The sequence below is a fragment of the Crocodylus siamensis genome, chromosome 3, assembly GCF_052110815.1.
Source record: "Crocodylus siamensis isolate JL-2025a chromosome 3, ASM5211081v1, whole genome shotgun sequence".
Lineage (NCBI taxonomy): Eukaryota > Metazoa > Chordata > Crocodylia > Crocodylidae > Crocodylus > Crocodylus siamensis.
Window position 1 is genome coordinate 219,265,148 of NC_143397.1, and position 27,490 is coordinate 219,292,637.

At 48.2% G+C, this 27,490-nt stretch overlaps 2 protein-coding genes across 2 annotated transcripts in view; one reads left to right on the plus strand and one right to left on the minus strand.

Annotated features, from left to right (window-relative positions):
* MTERF3 (mitochondrial transcription termination factor 3) overlaps positions 1–14,204 on the minus strand; it is a 34,461-nt gene extending 20,257 nt beyond the window's left edge. The window contains exons 1-3 of the mRNA XM_090040392.1: positions 14,017–14,204; positions 5,781–5,933; positions 2,477–2,666 (exon numbers count right to left, since the gene is read on the minus strand). Coding sequence (XP_089896518.1) covers positions 2,477–2,666; positions 5,781–5,933; positions 14,017–14,173 — 500 coding nt within the window. The 5' untranslated portion in view covers positions 14,174–14,204. The remainder of the gene's footprint in view (positions 1–2,476; positions 2,667–5,780; positions 5,934–14,016) is intronic.
* Positions 14,205–14,286: 82 nt separating this feature from the next.
* The window catches only part of PTDSS1 (phosphatidylserine synthase 1), a 57,969-nt gene continuing 44,765 nt past the window's right edge, over positions 14,287–27,490 (plus strand). Inside the window, exons 1-2 of the mRNA XM_090040391.1 lie at positions 14,287–14,616; positions 23,958–24,049. Of these exons, the coding sequence (XP_089896517.1) occupies positions 14,438–14,616; positions 23,958–24,049 (271 nt within the window). The 5' untranslated portion in view covers positions 14,287–14,437. The remainder of the gene's footprint in view (positions 14,617–23,957; positions 24,050–27,490) is intronic.

The window sequence follows — 27,490 nt, forward strand, 5'->3', positions numbered from 1 at the left end:
AGGTGCAATACCTCACACTTGTCCGTACTGAAATCTATCCTGTTCTCATCCACCCACCCCTGTAACCTGTCCAGATCAAGTTGCAGCCTGTCCCTCTCCTCCAGTGTGCCCACTTCTCCCCACATCTTAGTGTCATCTGCAAATTTGAACAAGGTGCTTTTTACTCCCTCATCCAAGTCGCTGATAAAGATGTTGAACAGTGCGGGCCCAAGGACTGAGCCCTGGGGGGCCCCACTGCCCACATCCCTCCAGGTCAAAAAAGACCCATCCTCCACCACTGTCTGGGTGCAGCCCTCCAGCCAATTTGCAACCCATCTGACTATGTAGGCAGCGATGCCACAGTCACCTAATTTCTTAATGAGGATAGGGTGAGAGACAGTGTCAAAGGCCTTCCTAAAGTCCAGAAAGACTATGTCCACCGCAACACCTCCATCCAAGGATTTTGTGACCTGGTCGTAGAAGGCCATCAAATTGGTCTGACAGGACCTGCCTCAAATGAGCCCATGGATCATGCTTAGGGGCACCCACCTGCTGGTCCCTCGCAGATGTGCTCCTGGATAATTTTCTCAAAGAGCTTCCCTAGGACTGAAGGAACTGGGCACCTTTGCAAAATCGGCTTCATCCCAGCCGCTGCTGGAGCTTGGCTGCATGGAGCCCACCAGTGCTGAAGCAGCAGTATAGTCTGGGGCTCCAAACACACCTGGCACTGCTGTCTGCACAAGCGTCTGCCCTGCCACCCAAGACAACAGCATGGGATGCACAGGGAGCAGGGATGCAGGTAGGAGCCATAAGTGAGGGGATGATGTGAATGAGAAAAAGGTGGTCACCACCTTCTTCATTGAGGGCTGGAGCAGGTGTGCACAGGTGTGTTTACAAATGCAAAACAAACAAACAAACAGATGTATGTAAGTTGTTTAAAATGCCTTGTAGTATCGGTTATCGGATCAGCGTTGGCTGATACGGTTGATTAATCATTGGCTGTTGGTATCGGCCAAGAAAATCTTTATCAGTGCACACAACAAATCACCTTGTATTAATAGATCTAACTCTAGCAACAACAAGTTAAAGTATAAGTGCATTGCTGCTCCCTGTTTAGAAAGTAGCACTTCTCTGCATTCTTGTTAGGTAGGAGGCAAGGAGGGGCAGGGCCTTCTGTTTGACTTCAGTCCAACATGGTTAGTCTTTATTTGTGCTAGGTAATTCCAGTAAAGGTGTTAAGGTACCCAAAAGTGCAGACCACCAGAAACAGGAGGGCATGAAAAGAAGTGGAACAAGATGACAGGGGCTCAGAGAAAGGCAAAAGGCAACCAATAATTTATGGCAGGGGTGTGCAATTATTTTGGGTGGAGAGCTGCTTAACGAGGTTTGGTGAGTTTGAGGGCTGCATGGGTAGCCCCACCCCTTGACAGTTGCCTCACCCCCTGGTCACCATCTTGGAACTGGAAGTCCCACCCCTAACTGTTGACCCCTGGAAGTCCCTCCCCTGCCTGCTAGGGTTGCACGCCATAAGGAGAATGTGGCGGAGGGGTCCCCATACTCCCCCATCTTCCGCCACATGCACACACCACCCACCTAAGGTCCACCCTGCTGGCACCCCCAAGTGCAGGCTCTGTGCTGCCGCCAGCCACAGCCTCACACTCCTGCTTATCTGCAGCTCTACCCCTGCTGGTTCCCTACCTGCTTCCTGGGGGTAGCAGGATGCCAGAGAAGCTAAGAAGGTCTCAAACAGCTGCAGCAGTCCCATCTGGAAGCTGCCTGTTGGCTACCCAGGCTGATTCCTTCCACCCACGAGGGGAAGGGAGCAAGGTACAGTAAGGGTATGTTGGGGGGAGAGGGTATATACATACTCCCACCCTCATAAGCAGAAGAGCTGGGTGCCGTACAATTCATTGGTGGGTGCTGTGGGCCAGATGAAAGTGCCTAGTGGGCCAGATCCGGCTCATGGGCTGTATTTTGCCCGCCCCTGACTTATGGCCAATGAGCAGGATCGAGGCCACAGGGCAAATGGATCCAACCTGGAGTAGAGGGCACTCTAGCATTTGGCAAAAGCAGGAGCAAGGGCTTTGGTGGTGGGTGGCTTTGCCTGTACCATGCCACAGCTAGTGAGTTTTGACCGTGCTGTGCCACAGCTGGAGTGAGAGGAAAAGCAACAGTTGCAACATTGGCTGCATGCTAGTGCCAGCATACCTGAGACCAGAGCTGGGTCATTCTAGCCCACCACTGGAAAAAACACTGCTGACCACTGGTTTATGGTATAAGTACTTGGAAATGGGAGGCCACATTAAGCATGCTTCCTTAGGACCCTGCCAACACAGCATCAGCTCCACAGTGAAACTGTAAAAGTATTAAATATTAGACTTAACAAAATACTAGTAATGTTATACCTGTTTCTAGATGGGTAAATTTAGATTTGCAATTATAGTTAGTTGGCACTGCATAAAGGAGTCTGGAGCTTGTTGATTCATAAAACAAATACCTTGTCTCTAGAGCTTCCAAGTCTTCAGTGAAAATGTAAGGGTTTTTTGTCAGGAAGGGCCCCAGCTGATTGTCTTCCACACCCACATCCTTAAGAAATAATAGGATCTTTTTAATGTCATTTTCAAAATCCAGCCTCAGTAGGAGCTGGCCTGCATTCCGAAGCTTTTCCACTTTGGACAAATCAACTCCTATAGAAAATAAGTTGGATAGCCCATTAGTAGAACACTGAGCAAATACAAACATCTGCTTTGCAAGTACATGCTAGAGGTTGTGTGTCTTGGATATTACTTTTGTGCAAAGACCCAGATTCCTGTTTAAGATGCAGTCAAAATACCTTTTATATTTACAAGAAAATCTGCTAATACAGTAGGTCTCAACCTTTTTAGCCTCAAGGTCTTCCTTCATAATTGATTTTAAATTTAGGGGGCAGCTTGACTGAGAACTAATGAGCTAGAATCTAGCTAATGCTAGGTGAGGGTTGGAGGGCAGGCACTTGCCCCACTGTGCCCTACTTCTCTCACCATGTGCCCCCTCCCAGTCCCAGTACCTAAGGAGAAAAGCACTGCTCTTCCAGGGACTTAAACACCTGCAACCGGAGCTAGATCTACCTGCGGTTCCTCCTGCCCTTCCAGGAGGGAGCGGGGTGGGGAGGGACAGAGGTTGAGCCAGGCTGAAAAGTGCAGCTTCACAGCCCCATGGCTGCTTATATGCACAGCACAGCACGTTGCTGGGAGCATGGGGACTGGCATGGGAGCTGCTGGAGCAGAGAACAACTGCAGGCCTCACTTCTCTATGGGATGCTGGATGCCCAGCCCTGAGAAGGAGGAGCAGCAATTGCTTACCTCCTGGCACAAGAACAAGGCATCATGTCACCCTTGGAAGGATCTTGGACCACCCCAGCTGAGAATCATTGCTAAAACAAGCCCCAAATTATGGTATTTTTAATACAAATTCTGGCTGCAAAATTCAACTGATCATTCATTTTTGAACAAAAATCTTTCTGGTTTCTATATTGCAATGCAGAAAGATAAACACAGTAAGACATACCTTATTCAGAGTTCAAAACCAAACGTTCATTTTGTTTGCTCAGGCCTGTGCATGTAAAGGAGCCTCCCACATTTATTACATATGGACAATGCATAAAAAGGTGACAGCTTCACTGTAAAGGACCTTTGGTTCCCAATCCAAATAGCTATCATTACTGGACTATAATGGATTTTATTTTATGAGAGGGTTTTTTGTTTTTTTTTTAGCTAACAACCCCTTTCCTCCCCAATTATGCAGTATTTTATTCCCTTTCTCTACCCTTGTTTGCAGATACCCTTCCTTTTCAGTCTATGCTCTTTTTTGACAGAGGCAGAATCTTTCCCACTTCTTCATCCCCATGCTTTCATTTATCCTCTCTTCTAAGGCCACCGAGAAGAGACATGCACAGGTTTGCTCATACCCAGTGAAAAATTCCTCTCAGCCAGAGACAAAAAGGCTGCTAGAGCAGGAGTGGGCAATTATTTTAGGCAGAGGGCCGCTTACCGAGTTGAGGCAAACTGCATCAGTAGCCCTGCCCTGCTATTTTGCCATTCTTTACATGTTCTTTAGGTAGTTTATATATCCAATAGTAGAAGGTGCCAAACAAGAGGATAAAGGTAACAGCATAGAAAATTACACCCCAGTACATCCATTTGGGAAAGGGACAGTCAATATAAATAGACCAGGATGTATGGCCAAGAGTCATGTGGAACTGAACCAGTTGTCGTATGGTCAATTATCATTTCCACCAGAGGTACTTCTGAACTTTAGGGCCACAGGCAGCTAATCCATAGCACACATACATAACAAAACATGAATAAATGCATTTATATGAGCCCTGCTCCTTAGATGCCCCACCCCCTGGTTGCTCCCTAACCCCTGAATTTTGCCACCAGAAGTCCCTCCCCTTGCCCCCAAGAATACTCTTTTCAGCAAGGGCTTTTGCCATCTCAGGACCAGAAAAATACCAAATTATATTCTAAAAAAAATTGGACCTCTACATTCATTAATTTGATTTCAAAAAATATTTTTGTCCTGATTTACATACATTTGTGTAGTGTACACAGAGGCAATCGCACAATAGCTTAAAATGAAGTCTTACTCTTGTATATTATTGGGGGATGGGGGGCATGGAGAGGTGGGTATAGGTTTGTGGAGGGCTGTTGGTGTGCGTGTCTGTGGGGTATGGAGAAGGGTGTGGGAGTGTGTGGGTGTGTGGATATGTGGGGTGTGGGTAGATATGGGGTTTGTGGGGGAAAGCGTGTGGGGGAGAGTAGCTGGGGGGGGTGTGGGTCTGGGGGCATGTGCATGGTGGGGGGTGTGTGTGGGACTTGCCCTATGAACACGCACACACAGTCTCTCCCTCCCTCATTGCAGGGATGTGCATGCATAGTTACGGGCTACGTGGTGCTGGAGTGGCCATGCAGGGAAGCAGTGAAAGCAGCAGCAGGCAGAGCCTTCCAGCTGGGGAGGAAGGGATAGGAGGCGGGTTGGGGGCAGGCTGGCCTTGTTACTGAGCCCTGCCAGCTTCCCCTGGGTCCTACTGCCCCTGTCTCCTGTCATCTTTGGCAGGTAGCCAGAAGCAGATAAATATAAATTTTCTAATCTTTTTTAGGGGCCTCATGAGCCAGATAGAATGGCCTGGCAGGCTGGATCTGGCCCATGGGCCATATTTTGCTCACCCCTGTGCTAGGGGGAGGAAATATTTCCTGTTCCTGTAGAACAGTGGTCTCCCCAACCTTTTTGGACTTGAGGCATCCCTTCATAACTTTTGTGAATTGAGTGACACTCAATTTTAAGAGCTGATATATATATTACAGTTCTCACTCTCTTGCAGAAGGGCTGAGCAGTGGGATGGGATACTAGCCAGGCAAGCCTCAGCCTATGCTTGTCTGATTACCTCCTCATACCTCAAGGCACCGTCAAAAGATCTAGCAGCACCCCAGCTGCCATGGCACTCCTGCTGAGAATTACTCCTCTAGAAGCTGTAGGTTATGCCTTTTTAGTACTCCTAGCTTTTACAATGGTAAGCTCCAAGAGACGCAACTTTATCCTATACTACTATGGTATTCCAGTAAACCACAGATGCAGCTTCCACTCTTCTCCTTAGATGCGTTTGTCCTGCATCTTTCCCATATATTATGGACTGTATTGCTGCTCCAGTAAAATTACAATTTGAAAGCTTCCTGCTGAATCAGTAAGACTGAGATACTCAGATCTTTAGAATTCCCAGCACACCAAGTACAAGTAACCTGCTCAAATATCATTATGCTTACCCAGATGCACTAATTTGGTCAGAGTTTCTGAACGATCAACATAATCTCGAAGCGTGAAGGACTCAAAGGGAAGAAGTGGCTCGGCCACGATCTGTACAGCTTCTTCCTCGGAAATCTCCTCCAAAGCAGATAAAGGCAATACACTGTCCCAATCTGGAAGACACCATGACCAAATCATTGGATGCTTACAGTAAAGAAATAAATAAAATATCCCTCCAGGCCTGTCTCAAGTACCAGAATAATTAAAACCACAGGGTTTTAATCTTAATGGAGCTTTTGCTTACTATGTGCAATTCTTCTGTGAAGGAACTATGAAGACTAACAGCAGCATAGGTAACTAGGTATAATGTAATGAAATGAACAGCAAAAATGTTTAAGGAAGGACTGCCTTTTCATAAATTATGCAAGTGTTTATACAAGTGTGTAACTTTAAGGACTAAGCAAATTAGTTTAATGACTGCAAATTAAAATAGTTCACACACATTTGTAGAACCATAGCTGTAACATACAAGTATAGGTCACTCAAATCTCTCAAATGGAGGTAATTTCTCTTTCCTATATCATAGCGCTGGGCAACAGGAAATTAATGCTTGGAAAATTCTTGAAGCTCCTCAACTGATACAACTGGAGTAACCTAATAGCTGCCTTTAATACTTCTGACTATACTTTTCTTGTTATCGAAGCTGAGAAAATCCATATCCCTCTATCCTCTCCTGAGTTTTCTTCTATGTCTCATCTCTCAAACATAATCTTAGTGTAGATCTTCTTTATCTCCTTGACTGTACTCAATCCCTAGACCTTTTCTTCCCCTACACCACTTTTCACCTGCAAACACATCTTCAGCTGCCACTTCTCCATTTGAGACCCCTTTCTTTCTTTGGTTTTAATAGTCCAAAGTAAAACCCAAAGTTCAGCCTCTCTAACATCTTCTCACTAATCTCTAGCAGTAAACTCATGTTCAGTATAACCAAAACAGTCTTAACCTTCAGGCACAAGCCCTTCCCACAAGCTTGTTTCATAATCACCAGGGATCCTGATTTTCTCTGATTAAAAAACTGCAAATTCTCCAATTAAAAACCCCAAATCCGTTATAAAAATTAAAGGCCCCCCACCAGCCCTGCTGGTGCCCTACACTCTCCCACACAGCCTCAACAGCGCCTCCTGATGCCCCTCACAACACCCCCCCCGGATCCACACATGCAGGCACAGACACACACAGACACTGACACCCACCCCAGCAGGTTAAGTGTGTGTGGGGGGAAGGGAAGGTGCTAGGAGGTAGATCAAGGAGGGGAGCATGTCCCTGTGCCCACTACCAGGAGCAGGGCCAGGGGGTGAGTACAGGGTTGCCACTCTGTGGGCCACACACACATCAGCCAGCCTGACAGAGGGTTCGCACATGGAGGCTGCCACCACAACTCTGCCACTGTACCCTGTGCTACCATCCCATGGCCACCTGCATGGCTTCGTGGGCAAGTGGTGCAGGGTGCAGCAGCAGCAGCGCAGTGGCAACAATCGTGTGTGGGCCACATACATGCAGCCCGGCCAGGGGGTGGAAAGGGGAGCTTGCATGCAGCAGCCACCAGTGCACTGCTACTTATGCCCCGCAACCAGCTGCATAGGTACACGGTGGTGTGGGGTGGTGGTGGCTGCATGCTGGCTGGGGGGAGGGAGCTTTGCAGACAAGCACTGCCACTGAAGAGCCATGCCCTTCGCCTCTGTATCCTAGAGGTAGGTGGGGCGTGGGGGCTGTGGGGCACGGCTGGGGAAGGTGGCCGGGGGCTGAGGGAGTGGGAGGTGCTGCTGGCCCCAGGTGGCACACTGCAGCCAGGTGCAGGGCCGGGGGGTGAGGGCAGGGGTGGCCCTCTGCAAGGGGCTTTGTGGGTAAGCAATGTGGGATGCACATGCCACCTGGCTGGCTGCCCAGTGGAGAAGGAGGCTGGCATGTGGCTGCTGCACAGCTCCGTGGCCGGCTCTGCAGCAGTGGCAAGGGATGGTGGCTGGGGGCAGGGAGGGCTCGTATACAGCAGCCGCTGCCGCTTACCTGCGATGTCTGCTGCGTACAAAACCTCCCTGCGCTGCCGCTGTGGAGCCGTGCCCAGAGCTGTGCAGCTAGCCACATGGTGGCAATGTGGTGGCAGCCATGGCCACCGCATGGTGTGGGATGGTAGCAGGGATGGCTGTGTGCCACCCAACCGCCACCACACTGCCGCTGCCACCCTGCAGCTGGCCGCACAGCTTTAGGCATAGTTCTGTGGTGGCGCGGGGAGGTTTTGCATGCAGCAGCCATCACCACTGGCACAGGCAGCCCTACAGCAGCTGCCACGTGCAAAGCCCCTCCCCCCCGCCACCATCCCTCACTGCCGCTGCAGAGCTGGCCACAGAGCTGTGCAGCCAGCCACATGCCAGCCTCCTCCTCCCCCCAGCAGCCGGCCAGGTGGCACGTGCACTCCTCATCACTTACCCACAAAGCCCCCTGCAGAGGGACACCCCTGCCCTCACCCCCTGACCCTGCTCCTGGTTGCGGTGTGCCATCTGGGGCAGGCAGCACCCCCCGCTCCCTCAGCCACCTTCCCCAGCCCTGCCCCACAGCCCCCAGGCCCCACTTCCCTATAGGCTCCAGAGGCAAAGGGCGAGCCTGAGCCTGAGCCCGAGCCCAGCCTTGGCTGACTCAGGCTCAGGCCGCACCCCTCCCCCTCTCCCTCTGGGTGGGACTGGGGATTTCCCACTGTTTCTGCAATCAGCTCTTGCAGGCTTGTTCCAGCCTGCAAGAGCTCTTTGCAAAAGCAGAGAATCTGCAGATTTCTCTGCTAAAAAGGGAAATCCACATTTTCTCCAATAAAAACAGGGAATCTGTGGTTTTCTGTTTTTCTGTGGGAAATGGAAAACCCGGATCCCTGATAATCACAGTGAACACTACTATCCTGCCGATCATTCAGGCCCTTAATACAGGCACCATCTTTGACTCCGATTCTTCTCAGTCATTACCTTCAGAACATTTTTAAAGCCTTCCAATTCTTTCTCCAAGATACAAACAGCCTTTCCCATCCATCCAGAGAGCTAAAACTCTTACAGTCTTTTATTCTGTTTACAGAAGCCACCTTCTCTGCAGCCCCAGCATAACTGATCTTGCCCTACTTGCATCCGTTCAGAATGGTGCTGCAAAAGACTGAATATGTTCTTAATATGTCACTTTGGCCATGTCACCCCATTCCACAGACCTCCAGACCCTCCACTTCTATTTCTTAGCTGCCTTTACTTTCAATGTACTTTAGATGCACTCTCTCTCATTCTCTATCATGATTTCATAAATTTCATAGACATCAGGGCTGGAAGGGACCTCGGGAGATCATTGAGTCCAGCCCCCTGCCCAAAGGGCTGGAAGTCAGCTGGGGTCATAGGATCCCAGCAAGATAAGCATCCAATTTACTCTTGAAGGTGTTCAATGTAGGTGCTTGAACCACCTCCGCTGGCGGACTGTTCCAGACCTTGGGGGCTCGGACAGTAAAGAAATTCTTCCTTATGTCCAGCCTGAAACGTAGTTTGTGACCGTTCGACCTAGTCATCCCTTGGGGCGCTCTGGTGAACAGACGTTCCCCCAGATCCTGGTGGTCACCCCGATAAACTTATAGGTGGCCATCAGATCACCCCTGAGCCTACGCTTTTGCAAGCTAAAGAGTCCCATGTCTCTCAGCCTATCATCGTAAGATCTGTTTTCCTGACTTCTGATCATGCGCGTGGCTCTCCTCTGCACTCTCTCAAGCTTCTCCACCTCCTTTTTGAATTGTGGAGCCCAAAACTGGACGCAGTACTCCAGCTGCGGCCCCACCAAGGCCGAGTACAAGGGGAGAATGACATCCTGGGATTTGCTCGAGAAGCATCTATGGATGCAAGCCAGCGTTTTGGTTGCTTTATTAGCCGCAGCATCGCATTGGAGGCTCATGTTCATCTTCTGGTCAATGATGACCCCCAGGTCCCTTTCTTCTGTAGTGCTATCCAACGTAGCACTGCCGAGCCTATAAGGATGCTGCAGGTTTTTCCTCCCAAGGTGGAGAACCTTGCATTTTTCGGTGTTAAACACCATGAGGTTCTCGTCTGCCCATTTGCTGAGCCTGTCCAGGTCAGCCTGGATCACCCGCCTATCTTCTGGCGTGGATGCTTTGCCCCAAAGTTTGGTGTCATCGGCAAACTTGGCCAGTCCACTCCTGACTCCAATGTCCACATCATTAATGAAGATGTTGAACAGGATGGGTCCAAGGACAGAGCCTTGGGGGGACCCCACTGGTCACAGGGCACCACGATGAGTGACTGCCATCAATTACAACCCTCTGGGTCCGACCACGTAGCCAATTTCCCAGCCAGCGGATCGTGGTGGAGCCAAGGCCACAACAGGCCAGTTTGGCCAAGAGGTGATCATGGGATACCAGATCAAAAGCTTTTTTGAAGTCAAGATATATGACATCAATCTCTTCTCCCTTGTCCAGGTAATAGGTCACCTGGTCGTAGAAGGAAATGAGATTGGTCAAACAAGACCTACCCGCAACAAACCCGTGCTGGCTACCCCTTAGGATGTTAGCCTGGGCCAGTCCATCAAGGATGGCCTCCTTAATAAACTTTTCTAAGATCTTCCCCAGGATAGAAGTCAGGCTAATGGGCCTGTAGTTAGCCAGATCCACTCTCCTCCCTGACTTGTTAGCCAGTGAAGCAAGCCTTCAACACCTACTTATTATTAATTAACAAAATAAAAATATAACAATAGAAATATTACCAAAAACTTCCAAAGAGAAAGATCTGCCAGGTTATGGAATAGTTACAAAAGGGAAGGAGTTGTCAAAACCATATAATCTGAGATATTTACATCTGAACTGGGGAAAATCCTGGAGGGTATTAGCATTTCTCTTTGCAACACTCCAGTAAGGTAAAGAAGTATAGTTACATGTGTTTATCACACTGGGAATTTAGATGCAGAAATTTAATGACTTGCCCAAGATGACATTAGAAGTTTGAAGCACAGCTGGGAACTGAACTCCCCACCCCCTGATTCTTAGTCTAGTGCCTTAACTGCAGTACTCACAGTACTATCCTGCTGCTCATTTCCGTTTGATTTAGACATACTTTTGTTGCAAGATCTCAAATTAGGAAATTTTTCTGTGTTCTTAATTTGTGCATTTAGCAGCATTTTCTACATATTAATTTTCAAAGATTCCATTACTGAGTCAGCTGTGTGAGCCTCACAGAGCAAAACACGAAACTTCTCATTTTATTTTTCTTCTTTAAATGTAAACAAACCGGAACAAAACAAACCCCTATAAAAACTGACAGGGTAGTAGAGCTAGACTACCTAAAACTATTTGTAACTTTTATTTTCCAAATAGACTAGATGTAAAGCTAGTGGTTTCTAATGGCCAAACTTTAAATAACAATGAATGCTTCACTGCTGGCAAGTTCAGCAGAAACAGGCAGCAGAGATTCACATCCAGTATGGCTGGACAGAACATAAGTGAGGACTATTTAGCTAAATTATCCATTTCCCACTGCAATTGCAGAATTATTTCTTCGTCATCACATGCTTTGGGGAGTCTAGTTTTAGATGCCCCTAACTGTAACATCAACTCCAGCACTTCTGTAACTGTCTAAAGTGAGCCATTATAAATTTGTTCTTAATTTTCCAACCATAGTTTGTTTTTCTGCCCCTGAAGGATCAAATTCAGCCTTGGGATAAGCAGACAAAATTCCAGGGAAGTCAAGGTATCTCTGCAGTGGTTTTAGAATGTAATTAATGTTTCCATTAAAATTCTGGTCCAGTAGCAGATCCAGGAGGAGTGCTGTGGTACCACTACACCCTCCTTTTGGATTGAAGCATACCCTGGGAGCCTCTGGGGACTTTTTTAAACCCCTAAAGCAGATGAGAACCCACTCTCTTTCACTTGGTGCAATCCTTCTCTCACCCTGGCTGCCACTGTTGCTTTCCTCAGACCCAGTTCTGTGTGCCCTTGCTGGGCTGCCACGATGTGGTGGGGAGGGAGCTCTAGATTCAGCCAGGAATTGGGATGGGTTCAACAACAAGGTAGGAGTAATTTCCCCCTCTCAGCCTTGTCCCCCAGGAGCAGGCTGGAGAAAGGGAACCTCTGCCCATCCACACTGCCCTTGTCCCTCCCTCCCTTCCTCAGCACAATCCAGCTGGAGGAGGCAGAAGCTGCTCTGGAGTTTCCCTCTGACAGCATGGAAAGTAGCAGCAGCAGCAGGTGGGGAAAGGGCAGGAAGGGAGGGGTAGGGAAGGGGACTGCTGAAGGGGAAGGGAGGGGGACCTGCTTTAGGGATTTACCAGGCCCTCACTTCCTTTAGGGACTTAACATCTCAGGAGACCCCCCACAGACATCTGCTGGCAGAGGCAGAAGGCTGAAAGCAGGGGGGTAGTGCTCCCACACCCCCCTTTTGGAAATCCTGGATTTGCCCTTGTTCTGGTCCATGCTAGAAAATGTACGTGTTGCTGGTATGCATCAGACATGCATACATCAACAGCTGTTTGTGGGTTAGCTGCAAATGAACACCAGGCAAGTTATGAACAATGTTTAGGAAAATCATTGTTTAAATTATTTTATAGCATGTTCTACATACAAAAAGGTGAAAGCACATTGCGTGGCTAAATTTGCCAAAGGATACAGGAAGAATTTTTGCCAGAATCAAAGTAACTACACAAGAAGTTCCTGGCTCCTGACACTATACTCAGACAATCTTCCCCTCTGCTGAGTGGAAGAGAGGACAGCCTGGTTAGCATCAGCTAAAGTAACTTTAATTAGTGTGTTACTATGCTTAAACAAAGATAGCACTTAATCTCTAATACTTTATTCTGAGATATAAATAAACTATTATAAAATATAATTCTAACACATGGCACGTTCTTATAGAATTTTCTTCCATACCTATCAAAATTATTTTTCAGGGTCTGATAATTTTATCATTTAGCTGCCAAATCACAAAAAAGGTTAGTGAACTTGCTCAAAACCACGTAGTGACTTTGGGTTCATCAGGCGTGTTAAACTCACCTTGTGTCTCAGGCTGGATCTGGACCACTGGGCTCCTCTGGGCACAAGGAAGTGATGGTGTTGGCAGCTCTGGCTCTAGCTCCCACCACATGCCCTCTGCTGGAGCTGGAATTAGGCTTCTGTGTGCCTTGTACCATGGGGGCAGCTCCAACACTGGGCATGTGGCAGGGGCCAGGGATGTAGGGCCGTGGCAGTGGTGATAAGTAAAACAGCTGGAGGGCCATTAGGGCTGTCAGCCCATGCGTGCCCTGTGGTCATGTCCACAAGAGCCCAAGGGCCCTAAATTCTGCAGCAGGTCACACCCAGTCTGGCAGGCCAGGTCCAGTGGCTCTACAAGCCGTGTGTGATACTACTGGTTTTACGTGTACAGTGTAATACAGATGCGTTACTGCAGCCCAGCTTACAACTAAGCAGCTCAGCTACATAAATGGCCGGCTAGAACCACTCCCGGCCTTTCGTTCAGAGCAGACTGCAAAACTTACCTGGTAAAAGAGGCTAGACAGCAGTTCCCAAACTGTGGACTACCCAAATGGGGTTGCAACATCAGTGGATGGGGTCACAGGCTGTGGGTTGGGAGTGAGCAGCCATGCTGAGAAAATGGGGCCACAAATGGGATCACGCTGAGGAAAAGTTTGGGAAGCACTGGGCTAGATAGAGGCTGCCAGCTATACTGCAATGGGGACCGGTCAGCTACTTTACACCTAGTTCAGGTGGATCTGCCCAAGCAGGGCTCACACTCTAGGACTGCAGCACAGATGCACTGTGTGCAGCAAAATACAAAGGGAATCCGGCTCTCCTCATCTCAAGTGCAGCCCTCTGCCCCCGTGCACGACACCGCTACCTGCATTTCACAAGCCATCCACAGAGACGCCAGTCACTAGATCCCTGTCAAATATGACAGCAGACGTGTCGGAGACATGTCCTGCGGCTGCACCCAGCCTGTGGGGCATCCTCAGAGCTGCGCCTGGGTCTCAGCTAACTCTCACAGAGCATGTCAGAGAAGTCCCACACGCAGGGCCCAGGACGTCAGCCACACAACGTCAGCACGGCCCAGCCGGGCTAGGACATGCCGTGCACGCGGCACCCGGCGCTGCGCAGCGCCCGTTCCAGCCGGCCCATGGTCCCCGGCCTGGCCATGGCAGGCGCCAGCCCTGACGCGTGGGGTCGGAGGGGGCCCGGGGCGGCCTCACCTTCGGGCGGCGCGGCCAAGTCAGGAGAGGGCAGCGCAGGAGCGGGCAGCGCGGGGGTGGGGCCGGGGCCGGGGCCGCAGCGCCAGCGGGCGAGCGTGGGCCCCACAACCCTCAGCCAAGCGCAGCTGCGGAGCAGCCACCTAGCGCGCGCAGCCATAGCTGCGCACAGGCTGACTGCGCAGGCGCTGCCCCCACCGGCACCACGTGGGCCGTCCCCTCCCGCCCGGCCGAAACCATCCCCGCGGGGGAGGTGGACACTTCTCGTACCTCCCCCCCAGCACGGAGCGCGTGGTATGGCCCGGGCCCGCCCCCTCGGCCCGGCCTCCCAGCGCGCCGCTCTGGAGCAGCCTCCGCTCCGCGCGCAGCCGCCTCCGAGCTCCGCAACGAGCGGCCGGGCGGGCCGGGTCAGGCCCGCGGGGTCATGGCGTCGTGTGTGGGGAGCCGGACCCTGAGCAAGGACGACGTGAACTACCGGCTGCACTTCCGCATGATCAACGAGCAGCAGGTGGAGGACATCACGCTGGAGTTCTTCTACCGCCCGCACACCATCACGCTGCTTAGCTTCACCATCCTTAGCCTTATGGCCTTCGCCTTCACCAGGTACCGCCCCGCCCCGGCGCCGGCAGCGCCCAGGGCCCCCCCGCCGGGCAGGGCTGGGAAGCGCCGCCCTGGGGCGCGCCCGCCCCTGCCTTCCCTGCCCGGGGTGGTCCTGGGGTCGGGCATCCGCACTAACCCGCACCCGCCTCTGCCTGCCTTCATCTCCAAGGCACCAGCCGCGGGGCGGCCCGTCGAGGCGGTCAGGATGGCCGCGCAAAACCGCGTGTAGAAGGTGCTCAACCTCCGGCCCGCGGGCTTCCTGCAGCTCCAGGCTTTGGTAGCGGGGGAGCAGTGGCCATTAATACGGCCGCCCTCCCCCGCTGCCCTGTTCCCATGTGCTGTTGCCTGGTGGGGCAGGGCTTCTTCCTCCCTTACCTTGGTGGATCTGGGCCTGGCCACGTTCCTCCCATGTGCCTGTTGCAGAGCAGACCACGCCCCCTGCTCCCATGGAGCTGGGTTGGGGCCGTGCCACACCTGCTTCCCCCCCATGGGGGTGGGTTGGGGTCCTGCTGCGACTGCCCTGGGTGCTGGTTTGGGACCAGTGGTTGGATTCGGCCCGTGGATGGACTGGGCACTACTCGTCTGGCCCAGCAGCCAAAAAGGTTGAGCGACACTGATCTATATGTTCCTCGTGGTAGCCCAGCATCTCCAGTGCTGATGGGGGTAGTCCAGCCTTTCACTATCACATTCTCATTTGTCATGCTGGGCCTTCCCTTTCCCCTGGGATAGAGGTCGGGCTGATGGGCCTGTAGTTTGCTAGTTCCCTGCACCCCCCGTGATAAATAACCTGTCCAAGAGCATGACTCCTGTGTTTAGCTTCCACAGGGGTGCTGCTCTCCTCCCCTTGCCTCCAGGGGCTCCTCTTCCCACTCCTGCCCCTGCAGCGATGCCTTGAGCGGGTAGGCAGGAGGGAAGGTCCAGCCATGAGGCTCACACTGGAGGCAAAGGGAGCAGAACAGCACCAGCTGGCTGCAGCCACACTGGTAATAGGAGTCTAAGATCCTGGGGCTTGGCCCCATACAGTGTGCCGTGGGGTCAGCTGTGGCCTGGGCAAGCTCTGCCATGCAGGCCCCCCACCTCCCAGTCCACAACAACTCATCAAAACGTCCTATGTGGCCTTCGGGACCAAATAATTGCCCAACCCTGTTCTACAGTATATAAAACCATATATATCTGGCTTTAGCTATATATATCAGTCTGTGCTGAGGTATATAATATAAACATTGCAGAGACACTACTGGGAAAGTAATGCACAAGCTTCTGCCTTGATCCTGCAAATCCCCATTTAAATTCACCTTTGTGTGTAATCCCAGTGAAGGCAGTGGAGAAGCTCATTGTAATAATGCTCAGGACATGAGCAGGTGTTTGTGGGACTGCAGCCATATTTGTTTCATTGGGCACAGCACTGGCACAGGGGGCCAGTCTATGCTGATCTTGCAAAAGTAGGACTGTTGGCGGAAGGGTGCTCCACAGCAGACTTCTGAATTATTGTATATACTTAAATATTTGTAATGCACCGTTTGCCTAAGGATCAAACTTCACATTTGCTGAACAGCTGCTTGTGAATCCCTTTGTGTAGACCCAGTCCTGTAGTCCTTTATCAAAATATATTGATATCGGTAGATATCAACTAAGCAAGCACCGTAAGAATTTGGATTTGCTAGCAGCAAAGCTGCAAATATTACAATGTGTATGTGTGCATAGTCATAGTTACAACTATATTCAACTCAAACAGCAATAGTGTATAGACAGAAGTACTACTGGTCTTTTCCCCTGGAGTAAATAACATGAAAAAAGTACTTTTTGATTATGGGAGTACAACTCAAAGTTAATTCAGGTCCCAATGTATAGTATGCTTACATTACAAAGATAATGAAATTAATCCTGTAGAACTGAAAAGAGGTGGGACCGAACGTAAGGAGAAGTTGAGTCCAGTTAGAACAGAACCCACATAAACATGCACCACCTTCTGGTTATTGAGCTTGGCCTTGAAGAAGGTACATTTGATAAATGTGGCTCTTGATACAGTAGACTTTGTTGTAACATGTATCCTGGTTACCCTATCTCCAAGACCACAATTTAAATCAGGGTTACTAGTCTCCATATAATGTCCAATAAATGTCTCAGCCTTGGTGGTAGCAATCCTCAGAACTGTCTGTCTTTCTGCAGTCCAGTTAGCGTGACAGTACTGAGTCCTAAGAACCTCCCATTGGTGAGAATTGAGGACCCAGGATCTTGGAGGATTGGGCTTCTTAGACTGATGATTCACTCAGCAGGGGTGGGGTGGGATGTGGGGGGGAAGGCCAGATAGCTTTTATTTTTTCCCAAATAAAGAATGGGTCAAGCAGCAATTCACACACATTTGTATTCTCAAGGCACAGAATGTTAAATAAACACTTGAGTAACTTCTAGGTGGATATAGTTTCCTCAGCCTTTGCTTTCTTTGGAGCTTTCCAGCTTTTCCTCTGTTTCTCCACCCCTTCTCAGCTCCCATTGTTATTTCCATAGCTCCCTTTCACTTCTGTACTTAGCTGCTCATTGGTTGCTCATTTCCTATACCTCAACCTGTCTGCCTCTCCTGGAAGTATGGGGGCTGACAGTTGTCCTCACTGGTCATTCCCCACCTGCCACAGAAACATCAGAGCAATACCAGCATGTCATTGTCTCTTCATTTTTCAGAACAGTGTCCAAGACATGTGGGTTGCCTTCTGAATAGCAGTGGCATGGGTCAGTGTGGAGCTCAGCATGGAGGGCTTGTGTCTTGTTGGGTCCTGATATGGAGGCACAGGGCACTGAGGATTTTCCCAGGTCTAAGTAGAAAAAGATAGGTAAGTGCCCAGGGGCTTGAGGGCTCCAATCCTATTTGGGATGTGCAGGATTAGGCACCTCAAGCCTCTGAAGCACCTGCCTGGGTTGACAGTGTGGGCAACTCTGGGCTGTCTGTACTCTACTGCCACAGAGCAAGTAGATGTCTGCCACAATAAATGGGCATAATATATTAGTGTCTTTTGTGCCACTGTTGTGGCCTAACAAAAGGTAGGGATGTCAATTTCTTCACTGGTTGTGCCATCATAAAATTGTTACGGTGGCACAACTGGGATGTCAGGCAATGTCTGTTCCACCCTCAGTTTCCTCCCTCAGTTCCCCTTTGCTTTCACAGAGGAGTCAGCGGCAAGAGGCAACTGAGAGAGAGGACTATTGGAGGAACTGTTTTGTGAAACGCACCCTGCAGCACTACTGTTAGCTGGTACCTCCTGGAGTAACATCAATAAAATGGTGTTGTAATGGGTAGAAGTGCACCCATACATTAGTCTGATATCAGATTGGCACCGATATATAAAGAACATTGACTATATGGGAAATCAGCTTTTTTTGCCTGATGTGGCTGATAAATGCCCTGGGCATGTGCACAGGTGCAGTATGCACAGCACTGGGAGCACAGCACTTGGAGAGCTGCGTCCAGTTGATAAGTTCTGGTGTGGTGGAAGGGGAGGGGTAAGGAAGGGGGCATGGGGGCAGGGGCAGATCAAGGCCCCTGTGGTGAGGGAGGGAATGGGGCTGGGGCTGGGGCTGGGATAGGTGCTGCCCACCCAGGGCAGGATGTGGAACAGAGCCGCGGCTCATCCAAGGGGCAAAGGGGGGGGTGGCTCCTGGCAATGCACACATCCCAGGAGGGCCTTAGGAGCATGTGCCTCCAGATCTGTGTGGGGTGGGGTGGCTGCCACTGGGCTGGTGTCGGGGCTGTGCTGGGCTTTTCCTGGCAGAGGCTGGGCCAGGCTGCACTCAGGATGCCATGCCCCCCCAGCCTTTCTCCCAGCACCACTGCTGCCCACCCTGAGTGTAGCCTGGCCCAGCCCCCACTGGGAAGAAGCCAGGCGCAGCCCCGGCCCCAGCCCACAGCAGCAGCCCACCCTGCTCTTGCCCTGCACATATCCAGGGGCACAGGCTCCCCCAATGCCCTCCCAGAGTGTGCATAGCAGTGTGAGCCAGTCCTCCCCCAACACCCTCTGGACGAGCCATGACTCCGTCCCATTCCTCACTTCACCCTGGCTGGGCAGTGCTTGCTTCAGCCTCTACCCTGCTCCCTCCCTTTCTCCCTCCCCACAGGGGCCTCCATATGCCCCCCACTTCCCTTCCCCTTCCACCACATCAAAGTTACCAGCCAGACACTGCTCTTCAAGTTGCCGGGATGCATATCGGAAATCAGATTGGTATCGGCTGATATGCCTCCTTAAAAATTGGCTAGCGGTATTGGCCCAAAAAATCTCTATCAGTGCACCCCTAGTAATGGAAACAAATCACACAAGGTCATGGAACTGTTTCCAATGCTGGTTAACCAACCATACTAGAGTACCCTACATCTGAGTTCAGTTTTGGGTACGTGTAGGATTACAGCTGCTTTTTTGAGGTCAAAGTTGAAACTGACCTCATTTTTCCTCATTTCAATTTTAATTAGGGATCTGAATTTGTCGTCAGGTTGTTCTACTGTCATTTTGTGCTAATCCCCCTTTCCCTCCAATTAGGTTGCAGACTTGAGAAAATATCAGTGGGATGTATTTAAATGAAATGTATCTTTTCTCCCACACAAGCATTAGAGGTTTTACTTTGCATTGTGAAAACTGAAATTTCAGACTCAGCAGTGAAGTCCCTAGAGCTGAGGATTTCAACTAACTTAATGTTTAGGTGCATTTGCCTCATCGTAGCTTATTGTGAAGTTACCTTGTCTCTAATAGTCATTTTGTTACCCTTAGGGTGCCTTAGGGTTCCTAGTGAAACCTATTTTTGACTCCCTGGACTTTCTTCTAGCTTGCAAAAAGTAAGTAGGCCATCTCTCACATCTCATTTTACCTGCTTCTAGACAAAAGATAGGATAAACATAGTCATTAAAACAATCATATTAATCCCCAGATTAATTTATAGCATTCCCTTTTATTTTAATCAAGTTTTTGATTAAATATCTAGTAGACTGTAGTCAGAGAAAGTATGCCAAATCAAGGTGTTAAAGATGAATCATTCTTGTGATTTTAGAAATGTCAGAAAAAACTGTTCTGTTCCTGTAGTGACCGAAAAGTAAGTATAGTGCTTTCTTAGGTAATTCAGGAGTCTTGACTTGTACAAAGGTACTTTCAGTTGCATTAATCCTGACTTATTCTTAGCAGTCCTGATAATTTTCTCCCAACCCACTTATGCACTCAGTTGTGCTGTATTTTTTTTTTCACCAGTGTTCATGTTGGAAGAGTTCTGCTACATGACAGCATCAACAAAATGAAAGCAAAGACTACATATTATTCATGATGTGGAAAACGAATACTTCCTTCAGTATGTGAGCCTGTACATTTAGCCAGGGAGCCTTCTCTGGTAAAGGTGAACCTTCAAGAGGTGTCCAGGATGCCTGATGCCAGTCCCTGGAATTCTTGCTCCAGTACCGCTGCTAACATGACTTGATGTGTTATCCTACAACCGGAGAATGGGCACTAGTGTATTTGGGTGGTATAAAAAGTTCTTTGGCTTTACAGGGGAGGAGTTCCACTTCAGTGCAGCTTAGTTTCCCCTTCTAGGCAGCAGAGCCTCCTTTTTAAAGCTTGAAGCTTCACCATTAGGAAAAGCAGCCATGGGTTGTGTTGTAGTTCTGGGAGATGGGAAATAATATCTGTGTGCCAGGTAATAGCTTAGATTTCATAGACATAGGGCTGGAAAGGACCTCGGAAGATCTTCGAATCCAGACCCCTGCCGCAGGGGCAGGAAGTCAGCAGGGGTCATAGGATCCCAGCAACATAAAGATCCAAATATCTCTTGAAGGCATTCAAAGTAGGTGCTTGAACCACTTCCGGCAGCAGTCTATTCCAAAACTTGGTGGCTTGGGCTATAAAGTTCTTCCTTGTCCAGTCTGAAATGGTCATGGAGGAGTTTGTGACCGTTGGACCGTGTCATCCCTTGGGGCACTGTAGTGAGCAGATGTTCTCTCAGATCGTGGTGAGCACCCCTGATAAACTTATAGGTGGCCACCAGATCACCCCTGAGCCTGCGCTTTTCCAGGCTGAAGAGTCCCATGGCTCTCAGCCTCTCATCATAAGGTCTGTTTTCCTGACCTCTGATCATGTGCATGGTTCTCCTCTGGACTTTCAAGCTTCTCCACATCCTTTTTGAATGGTGAAGCCCAAAACTGGCTGCAGTACTCCAGCTGTGGCCTCACTAAGGCCAAGTACAACGGGAGAATGTCCTGGGATTTGCTCAAAAAGCATCTATGAATGCAAGCCAGTGTTTTGCTCCCTTTACTAGCTGCAGCATCACATTGAGGGTTCAAGTACATCTTGTGGTCAGTCATGACCCCCCCGCCCCCCAAGTCCTTTTCATTCATAGTGCTAGCCAGTGTAGCACTGCTGAACCTATAAGGATGCTGCAGGTTTTTCTTCTCAAGGTGGAGAACCTTGCATTTTTTGGTGTTAAACACCATCAGGTTCTCATCCGCCCACTTCCTGAGCCTGTCAAGGTCAGCCTGGATTGCCCTCCTGTCCTCAGGTGTGGATGCTTTACCCCAAAGTCTGGTGTTGTCTGCAAACTTGGCCAGTCCATTTTTGACGCCAATGGTCACATCATTAATGAAGATGTTGAATAATATAGGCCCAAGGACAGAGCCTTGAGGGCCCCCACTGGTCACAGCGCACCATGACGATTGACTTCCATCAACCACCACCTTCTGGGTCCGACCATGGAGCCAATTGCCCAGCCAGTGGACCACAGTGAAGCCGAGGCCACAGTTGACCAGTTTTGCTAAAAGGTGATCATCGGATACCAGATCGAAGGCTTTTTTAAAGTCAGGGTATATGACATCAGTCTCTTCCCCCTTGTCCAGGTGATAGGTCACCTGGTCGTAAAAGGAAAGAAGATTGATCAAGCAAGACCTACCCGCAACAAACCCATGCCGGCTATCCCTCAGGAATTTGCCATTGGCCAGTCTGTCGAGAATGGTCTCTTTGATTATCTTTTCTGGGATCTTCCCTGGGATAGAGGTCAGGCTGATGGGCCTGTAGTTTGTAGATCCACTTTCTTGCCTTTCTTGAAGACAGACACCACATTGGCCTTCTTGCAATCATTGGGCACTTCATGAGAGCACCAAGAGTTCTCAAAGATCTGTGGCAGGGGCTGGGCTAGGATGCTTGCCAACTCCTGGAGTACCCTGGGTATAAACTGTCAGGGCTGACTGACTTGAAGGAATCCAGCCTCTCAAGGTGATCCTTCACGAGGTCAACATTGATGGAGGGTAAGGAATCTCCCTCACCCGGGCCTTCCCATCCCGTAATGGACAGGGGCATCCCATGGGATTGGTGAAAGACCGACGCAAAGTACCCATTTAGCAAGTTGGCTTTTTCCTGGGCGTTGGTTGTCAGTTGTCCCATCTGGTTTAACAGGGGTCCAAAGTTGCCCTTGCTTTTCCTCCGGCTTCCCACTTATCTAAAAAAGGACTTTTTGTTGTCCTTGATATTTGTAGCTAGCTGGAGTTCCATCGCAGCCTTGGCTTTCCTGGTTCACTCTCTGCAGGTCCAGACCAGTGCAGAATATCCCTCCTTGGAGGTGGATCCTAGTCCTCCATCCTTTGTAGGTCTATCTTCAGATGAAGGAGGTCTGCTAGTTCCCTGCAGAGCCAAGGGAGCCACGGTGCCTTTTTGCTGCCTTTTCTCCGAAATGGGATAGACTTTGCTTGAGCATTGAGGATCGCTCCCTTGAGGAGCAACCACTGTTCCTGAACTCCCCTTCCCTTTGGGTTGTGGTCCCTTAGGGCCTCACTGACAAGCTTCCTGAGCTTGTCAAAGTCAGCTTTCCTGAAGTCGAGGACTTCTGTATTCCTGACTAATTTGCCAACTTTACGGCAGATTGTGAAGGTGATCAGCTCATGGTCACTGTCACCTAGCTTCCCTTCAATCGTTAGTTCACTGATAAGGTTGTCCCCCATTGCCAGTACCAGGTAGGCACCGCGTCTCACTTAAGTCAAGATGGCGGCAAGGGCCTGTAAACTTTTTGTGTCAGATAGCACTCATCCACGCACATAAGAAGGTTTTGCATCCCTTCGGATTTGGCTGAGCGCTCTTCCCACAAGATGTCTATATAGTTGAAGTCTTCCATGGATCAGGAGCATACGGCCTTAGCCAATTCCCTGGCAAAATTCTGGTCCAGCTCATGATCCTGGGTTGGAGGTCTGTAGTAGACTCCCACTATTGTGTCCCCGGTTCTGTGTTCCCCATGGGTTTTAACCCAAAGCATCTCCAGTCATCTACCCTGGGCACCAATGTCAGCTTGCAGGGATGCGTAGCTTTCCTTGACAGAGAGAGCTACACCCCAACCCCTTTTGTCCACTCAATCTCTCTTGTACAGGGTATAGCTGACTATACCTGTGGCTTGGCTGAGTCTAAATGTCAGTGCTGTATGTTGAGAGTCTGTATCAATATTTTCACTGATCTTATGGTACATACTGTTGGACAGACTACCCTGTTGCAAATTTGTTTTTAAATCGTCCTGAAATAAGAAGCTCCCTCCATCCTGCCTAGCCTTGTCACAGTAAAACTAGATAGAAAACTGGATATCAAAAGGCTGGGAACAATAATGGAATAGATAAATTGAGTGAAGTCACCAAGGAACAAACAATATAATTTTAATATTATGGTAAAATATGATGGATGCTTGAAATAGTTGTAGGTGGTTATTGCTACTATTTTAAATTTCCTAGAAAGTGACTGAAGAACAGAAGATTTATTTTCTACAGCCAATTCTCTTCTGAAATATGTGACTCTCCCATGTAAAGTATTCATGAACTCTGCCTAGCTACCTGAAAGAAAGAAGAGCTAAGTCAAGCTTGCCAGGATTTTCTGTCTTTCTGTTTCAGACTACTGAAACATTAAAAGTCTGTCCTCTGGCTGTAACAGAACGACGCTATGACTAACATCTAGCTGCTGACACGGTACTTTTCTTTAGCAGATCTCAAGGTGCTAATAAAAAAAGTGCTGAATTGTCTCTTTGAACATGGGGACACAGGTAGTCAACCATGGGATAAAATGGGGCACAGATTTACCACATGTTGGCTGTTCAATAGTTACTGCTGCTAGGTACGTTCTTACCCTTTGGTAAGTAAAAGCAAACCCAAAGTGTCTTACCTCACTTCCACTGAATGCATACCATTACTGCCTGATTATAGAATTAATCTCTTTTATTGTTGGTTGTTAACCCTTTGACTTTTTCAGTGTTTATTTTCAATGTACTTGATTTAGATATGTAGTTTGATGCATAAAAGAGCCACTTGCTGCTGCCTTTAAAAAAGATGCTTTTATCAGCTTGTTGTTGTCTCTCTTCAGGGATGATTCTGGCCCAGAAGACAATATTTGGAAAGGCATCCTCTCTGTGGTTTTCTTCTTCCTAATCATCAGTGTTCTAGCTTTTCCAAATGGTAAGTTAATTTATTCTCTACCTTTTTTTTGTCTGCATGTTTTCTTTTATTATGGTCATATTTCTTCTGAGTTGGAAAGCGTGGCTTAATCTTTCATCACTGTCTTACATTACTGCAAGTTAAGTAACTGCATGCATAATCAGCTTTTAATAGCTGAACTGAAATATTAACAAAATGCAGAGTATTTCTAGCTTGCACGTTTCTGAAATAGAGAGCCATGTCACTTTAAAATAGAAATAGCCTCCTTTTTTTCATCTGCAGAGCAGGAGATTAGATTGCTGAATTATACTGAAGTCGGATTGAAGACTCTCATATAGTGATCTACATCAATAAGTGTCAAAGTGCTTAACAAAGGAAGTCAGTCATTATTCCATTTTACCAATAAAAAAGCTGAAGCAAACTGGGGCTGGTGAAATAACTCTATGGTCTCATTGTAGGCTAAGGGAATAGGATCCAAATGTAAATCTCCCAGTGGATGGAAAACATTAGAAATGCATTATTTGAATCTCTGTGCGATAAGAGAATGAACTCTAACGGGATATTTAATAATTTACTGGGGTGTAAAGTAAATCAAAATAATTGTTCAGTATTTCTATGCCCTACTTAGGTTGTATATTGCAATGGGTAAAGCTCTGATGAACCTGGACACTGTTGAGTTAAATGCATTATAGTCTTTGGTAGCTTACTGTTGTCATGTTGTATGTGTTTGTATGTTATAGGTCAATTTTGCCACTCCAAGTTCTGGTATTACTAGGTTGCCAGTGCTAAGCATTAGTATTTACTAACTGCTTATCAGGACTGAATTCTAGCTCTAAAAAGGCTGTCTCCTGTTTAAACTTAAGTAACTAACCTTTTTCACAGCCTGGTGATAGAAATGATGAATTTGAGAGATGAGGGAAAGCACAGGGAGTTTGAAGATTTTCTTTCTGCTAGAGCACCTCTAACTTTCATATTTCTAACAGTTTCCTAATCCTCTCTTTCTGACAGTAGGGTCTTATTTGTGTATTCCATAATTGCTGAGAAATCCAATTTTTTATTTTAATTTTTACATTCATTGCATGAAGTTCTTTTGCACATGGCATACCTCTGTGTTTACGTGCTGATTTTCCTATATAAATTTGCACATTTCACAAGAGTTTTACTGTATTTATTTACATACCACATGTTCCCTGTTAGGACATGCACCTTGTCTGGGGAAGGCAAAATGAAGACAAGACTTTTCCTTTTAACCAGACTGTTAAGAATCAGTCCCCTCATTTTGGAGAGAGACCCAAATTTTCAACTGTTAAGTTTAGGGGGGAAAATTTGTGTATGAAAGGTGAATAAATAGGGTACAATGGCATGATACATACTTAGTGTATTTAGGGTATTTTCATTAAGCAAGTGTTTGGAGGAAGCTCTGCTCATGCTACACACAGCATAAAAAGTAAAATTTAGGGTATCAGAGAGAGCTTATTAAAACATCTGTTCAGCTCTGTCTTCACTCCTTGTAGGCTACAAAACTATCGGAAGAGCTACAGGCCATAATTTAATAGAAATTATAATTTTAAACCTTCCACCTGTAATTTTCCCACTAATACACCTTTTAAAATATTTTAAGCTTGTTTAGTTAACAGAAACAGAAGGCTCATAGGAAGGTGGGAATTAAGTATCTGTTACACTAAAGTCCATCTAAAAATGGAGATTCCAGGCCCATAATGCATTGGAACAGATTTTTTTCAGAAGTCTCCGGGAGCAGATTTTTAACTCCATACAAGTGCAGGAAGTGTTTGTATAAACATTAACTGCAGGTTAACTTTTCCCCAGGTTAAATCAGCTGCAACCACAAGTTCCATAAAAGCACTGTCAAAGACTGGCTCTCAGTTGTTCCCTGTGGAGGAGCATTTCAAATGGGTTCTGCAGGGGTCTGTCATGATCTAGTTCTAGTCAACATTTCCATTAACAGCCTGGAGAACAGAATAAAGAGTGCACTTAAAGGAATTTGTGGATGACAGGATGACACCAAGCTCTTTGGAGGACAGCATAAGGCATTCAGAATGTAGGGATGCACGGATAGAGATTTTTTTGGCCAATACCGATGATTCGTTAAAAATCGGCCATATTGGCCAATACCAATCTCTCTGCTGATATGGAGCCCCGCAGTATGGAGAGCAGTGTCCAGCTGGTAAGTTTGTTGTGGTTGAAGGGAGGGGTGGAAGAAAGGGGCATTGGCAGGTGCGGGGGGAGAGGGCAGATCAAGGCCCCTGTGGTGAGGGAGGGTGTGGAGCTGGGGCAGGGGCAGGCACTGACTAGCCAGGGCCCAGCCCCACTCCCACTCTTTCTCTCACCACGGGGGCCTCGATCTGCCCCCCCACATCCCTTCCCACAACAGACTTACCAGCCAGACCCAGCTGCACTGCTGACTGCCTGTGTGTTGTGTTGCAGCTGCATGCATGCATGCAACATTTATTGGCCACATTATTGGCCATGTCAGACAAAAATGCTGATTGCCAACACTCTCAATTTTCCTCATATCAATGCCGATCTGCTATGGGACCGGTGTTATTGGTGCACCTCTGTCTGAATGATCTTCATTAATTGGAGAGGTGATCTGAAATAAGTAATGTGAAATTCAATAAAGACAAAGTGCAGCATGCAGCACTTGGAAAGGAGAAATCAGGTGGACAAACACAAAATCAGAAAAGCATCTTGGGGTTATAGCATATCAAAGATTGAATCATAGTCAACAGTGTAATACTGTTGCAAAAAAAGGCAGTTCTTATTCTAAAATGTATTTAAAGGAGTGTTCTATATAGGACATGCGAAGCAATTATTCCAAGCCAGGGTCTAGGAAAAGCATCCACTTGGAATCCCAGTGCCCTTCTTTCCCATCAGTTGGGAAATGGCTGAGAGTGTAATTATCCCTGTGACTATCCACCCCCACCCCCACCCACACACAAACCAGCACTTCTCCCATGATATCAGATATCCTGTGTGGTGTCTGATATCTGACTGGTTAGAAATTCAAGCTCACTTAGTAAGATATGGCGTTAGAGAGAGCTGGGACCCTTCCTTTCTTTGCTAACCTGCAGAAATGGGAAGATTAGTTCTTTTTCTCTCTCTTACCCCCTTCCCCAAAAAAGGGTCAATACAACATACAGTAAAAGAAAAAATAATTTAAACAGTATTAAGTAAGATGGTAGAGCACCTTCTCCCAGAATTCAAAACAATCTATTCTGCCTCATGCATTCCCACTCCCCAGTCCATAGAAGAGCATTTTCCCATGGCCAACCAAACCTTACTTCCTCACCCCCGTTCACACCTTGTTTTTGATTACTTTTACCTCTACATGCATTTTATAGCTTGCCCCAATTAATCTGAAAAACAAGTCAAGATATAATCAAGTGACAGATAATCTGTCCAAAATATATTTACTTGCCACTAGGGAGAAAATTCCAGTAA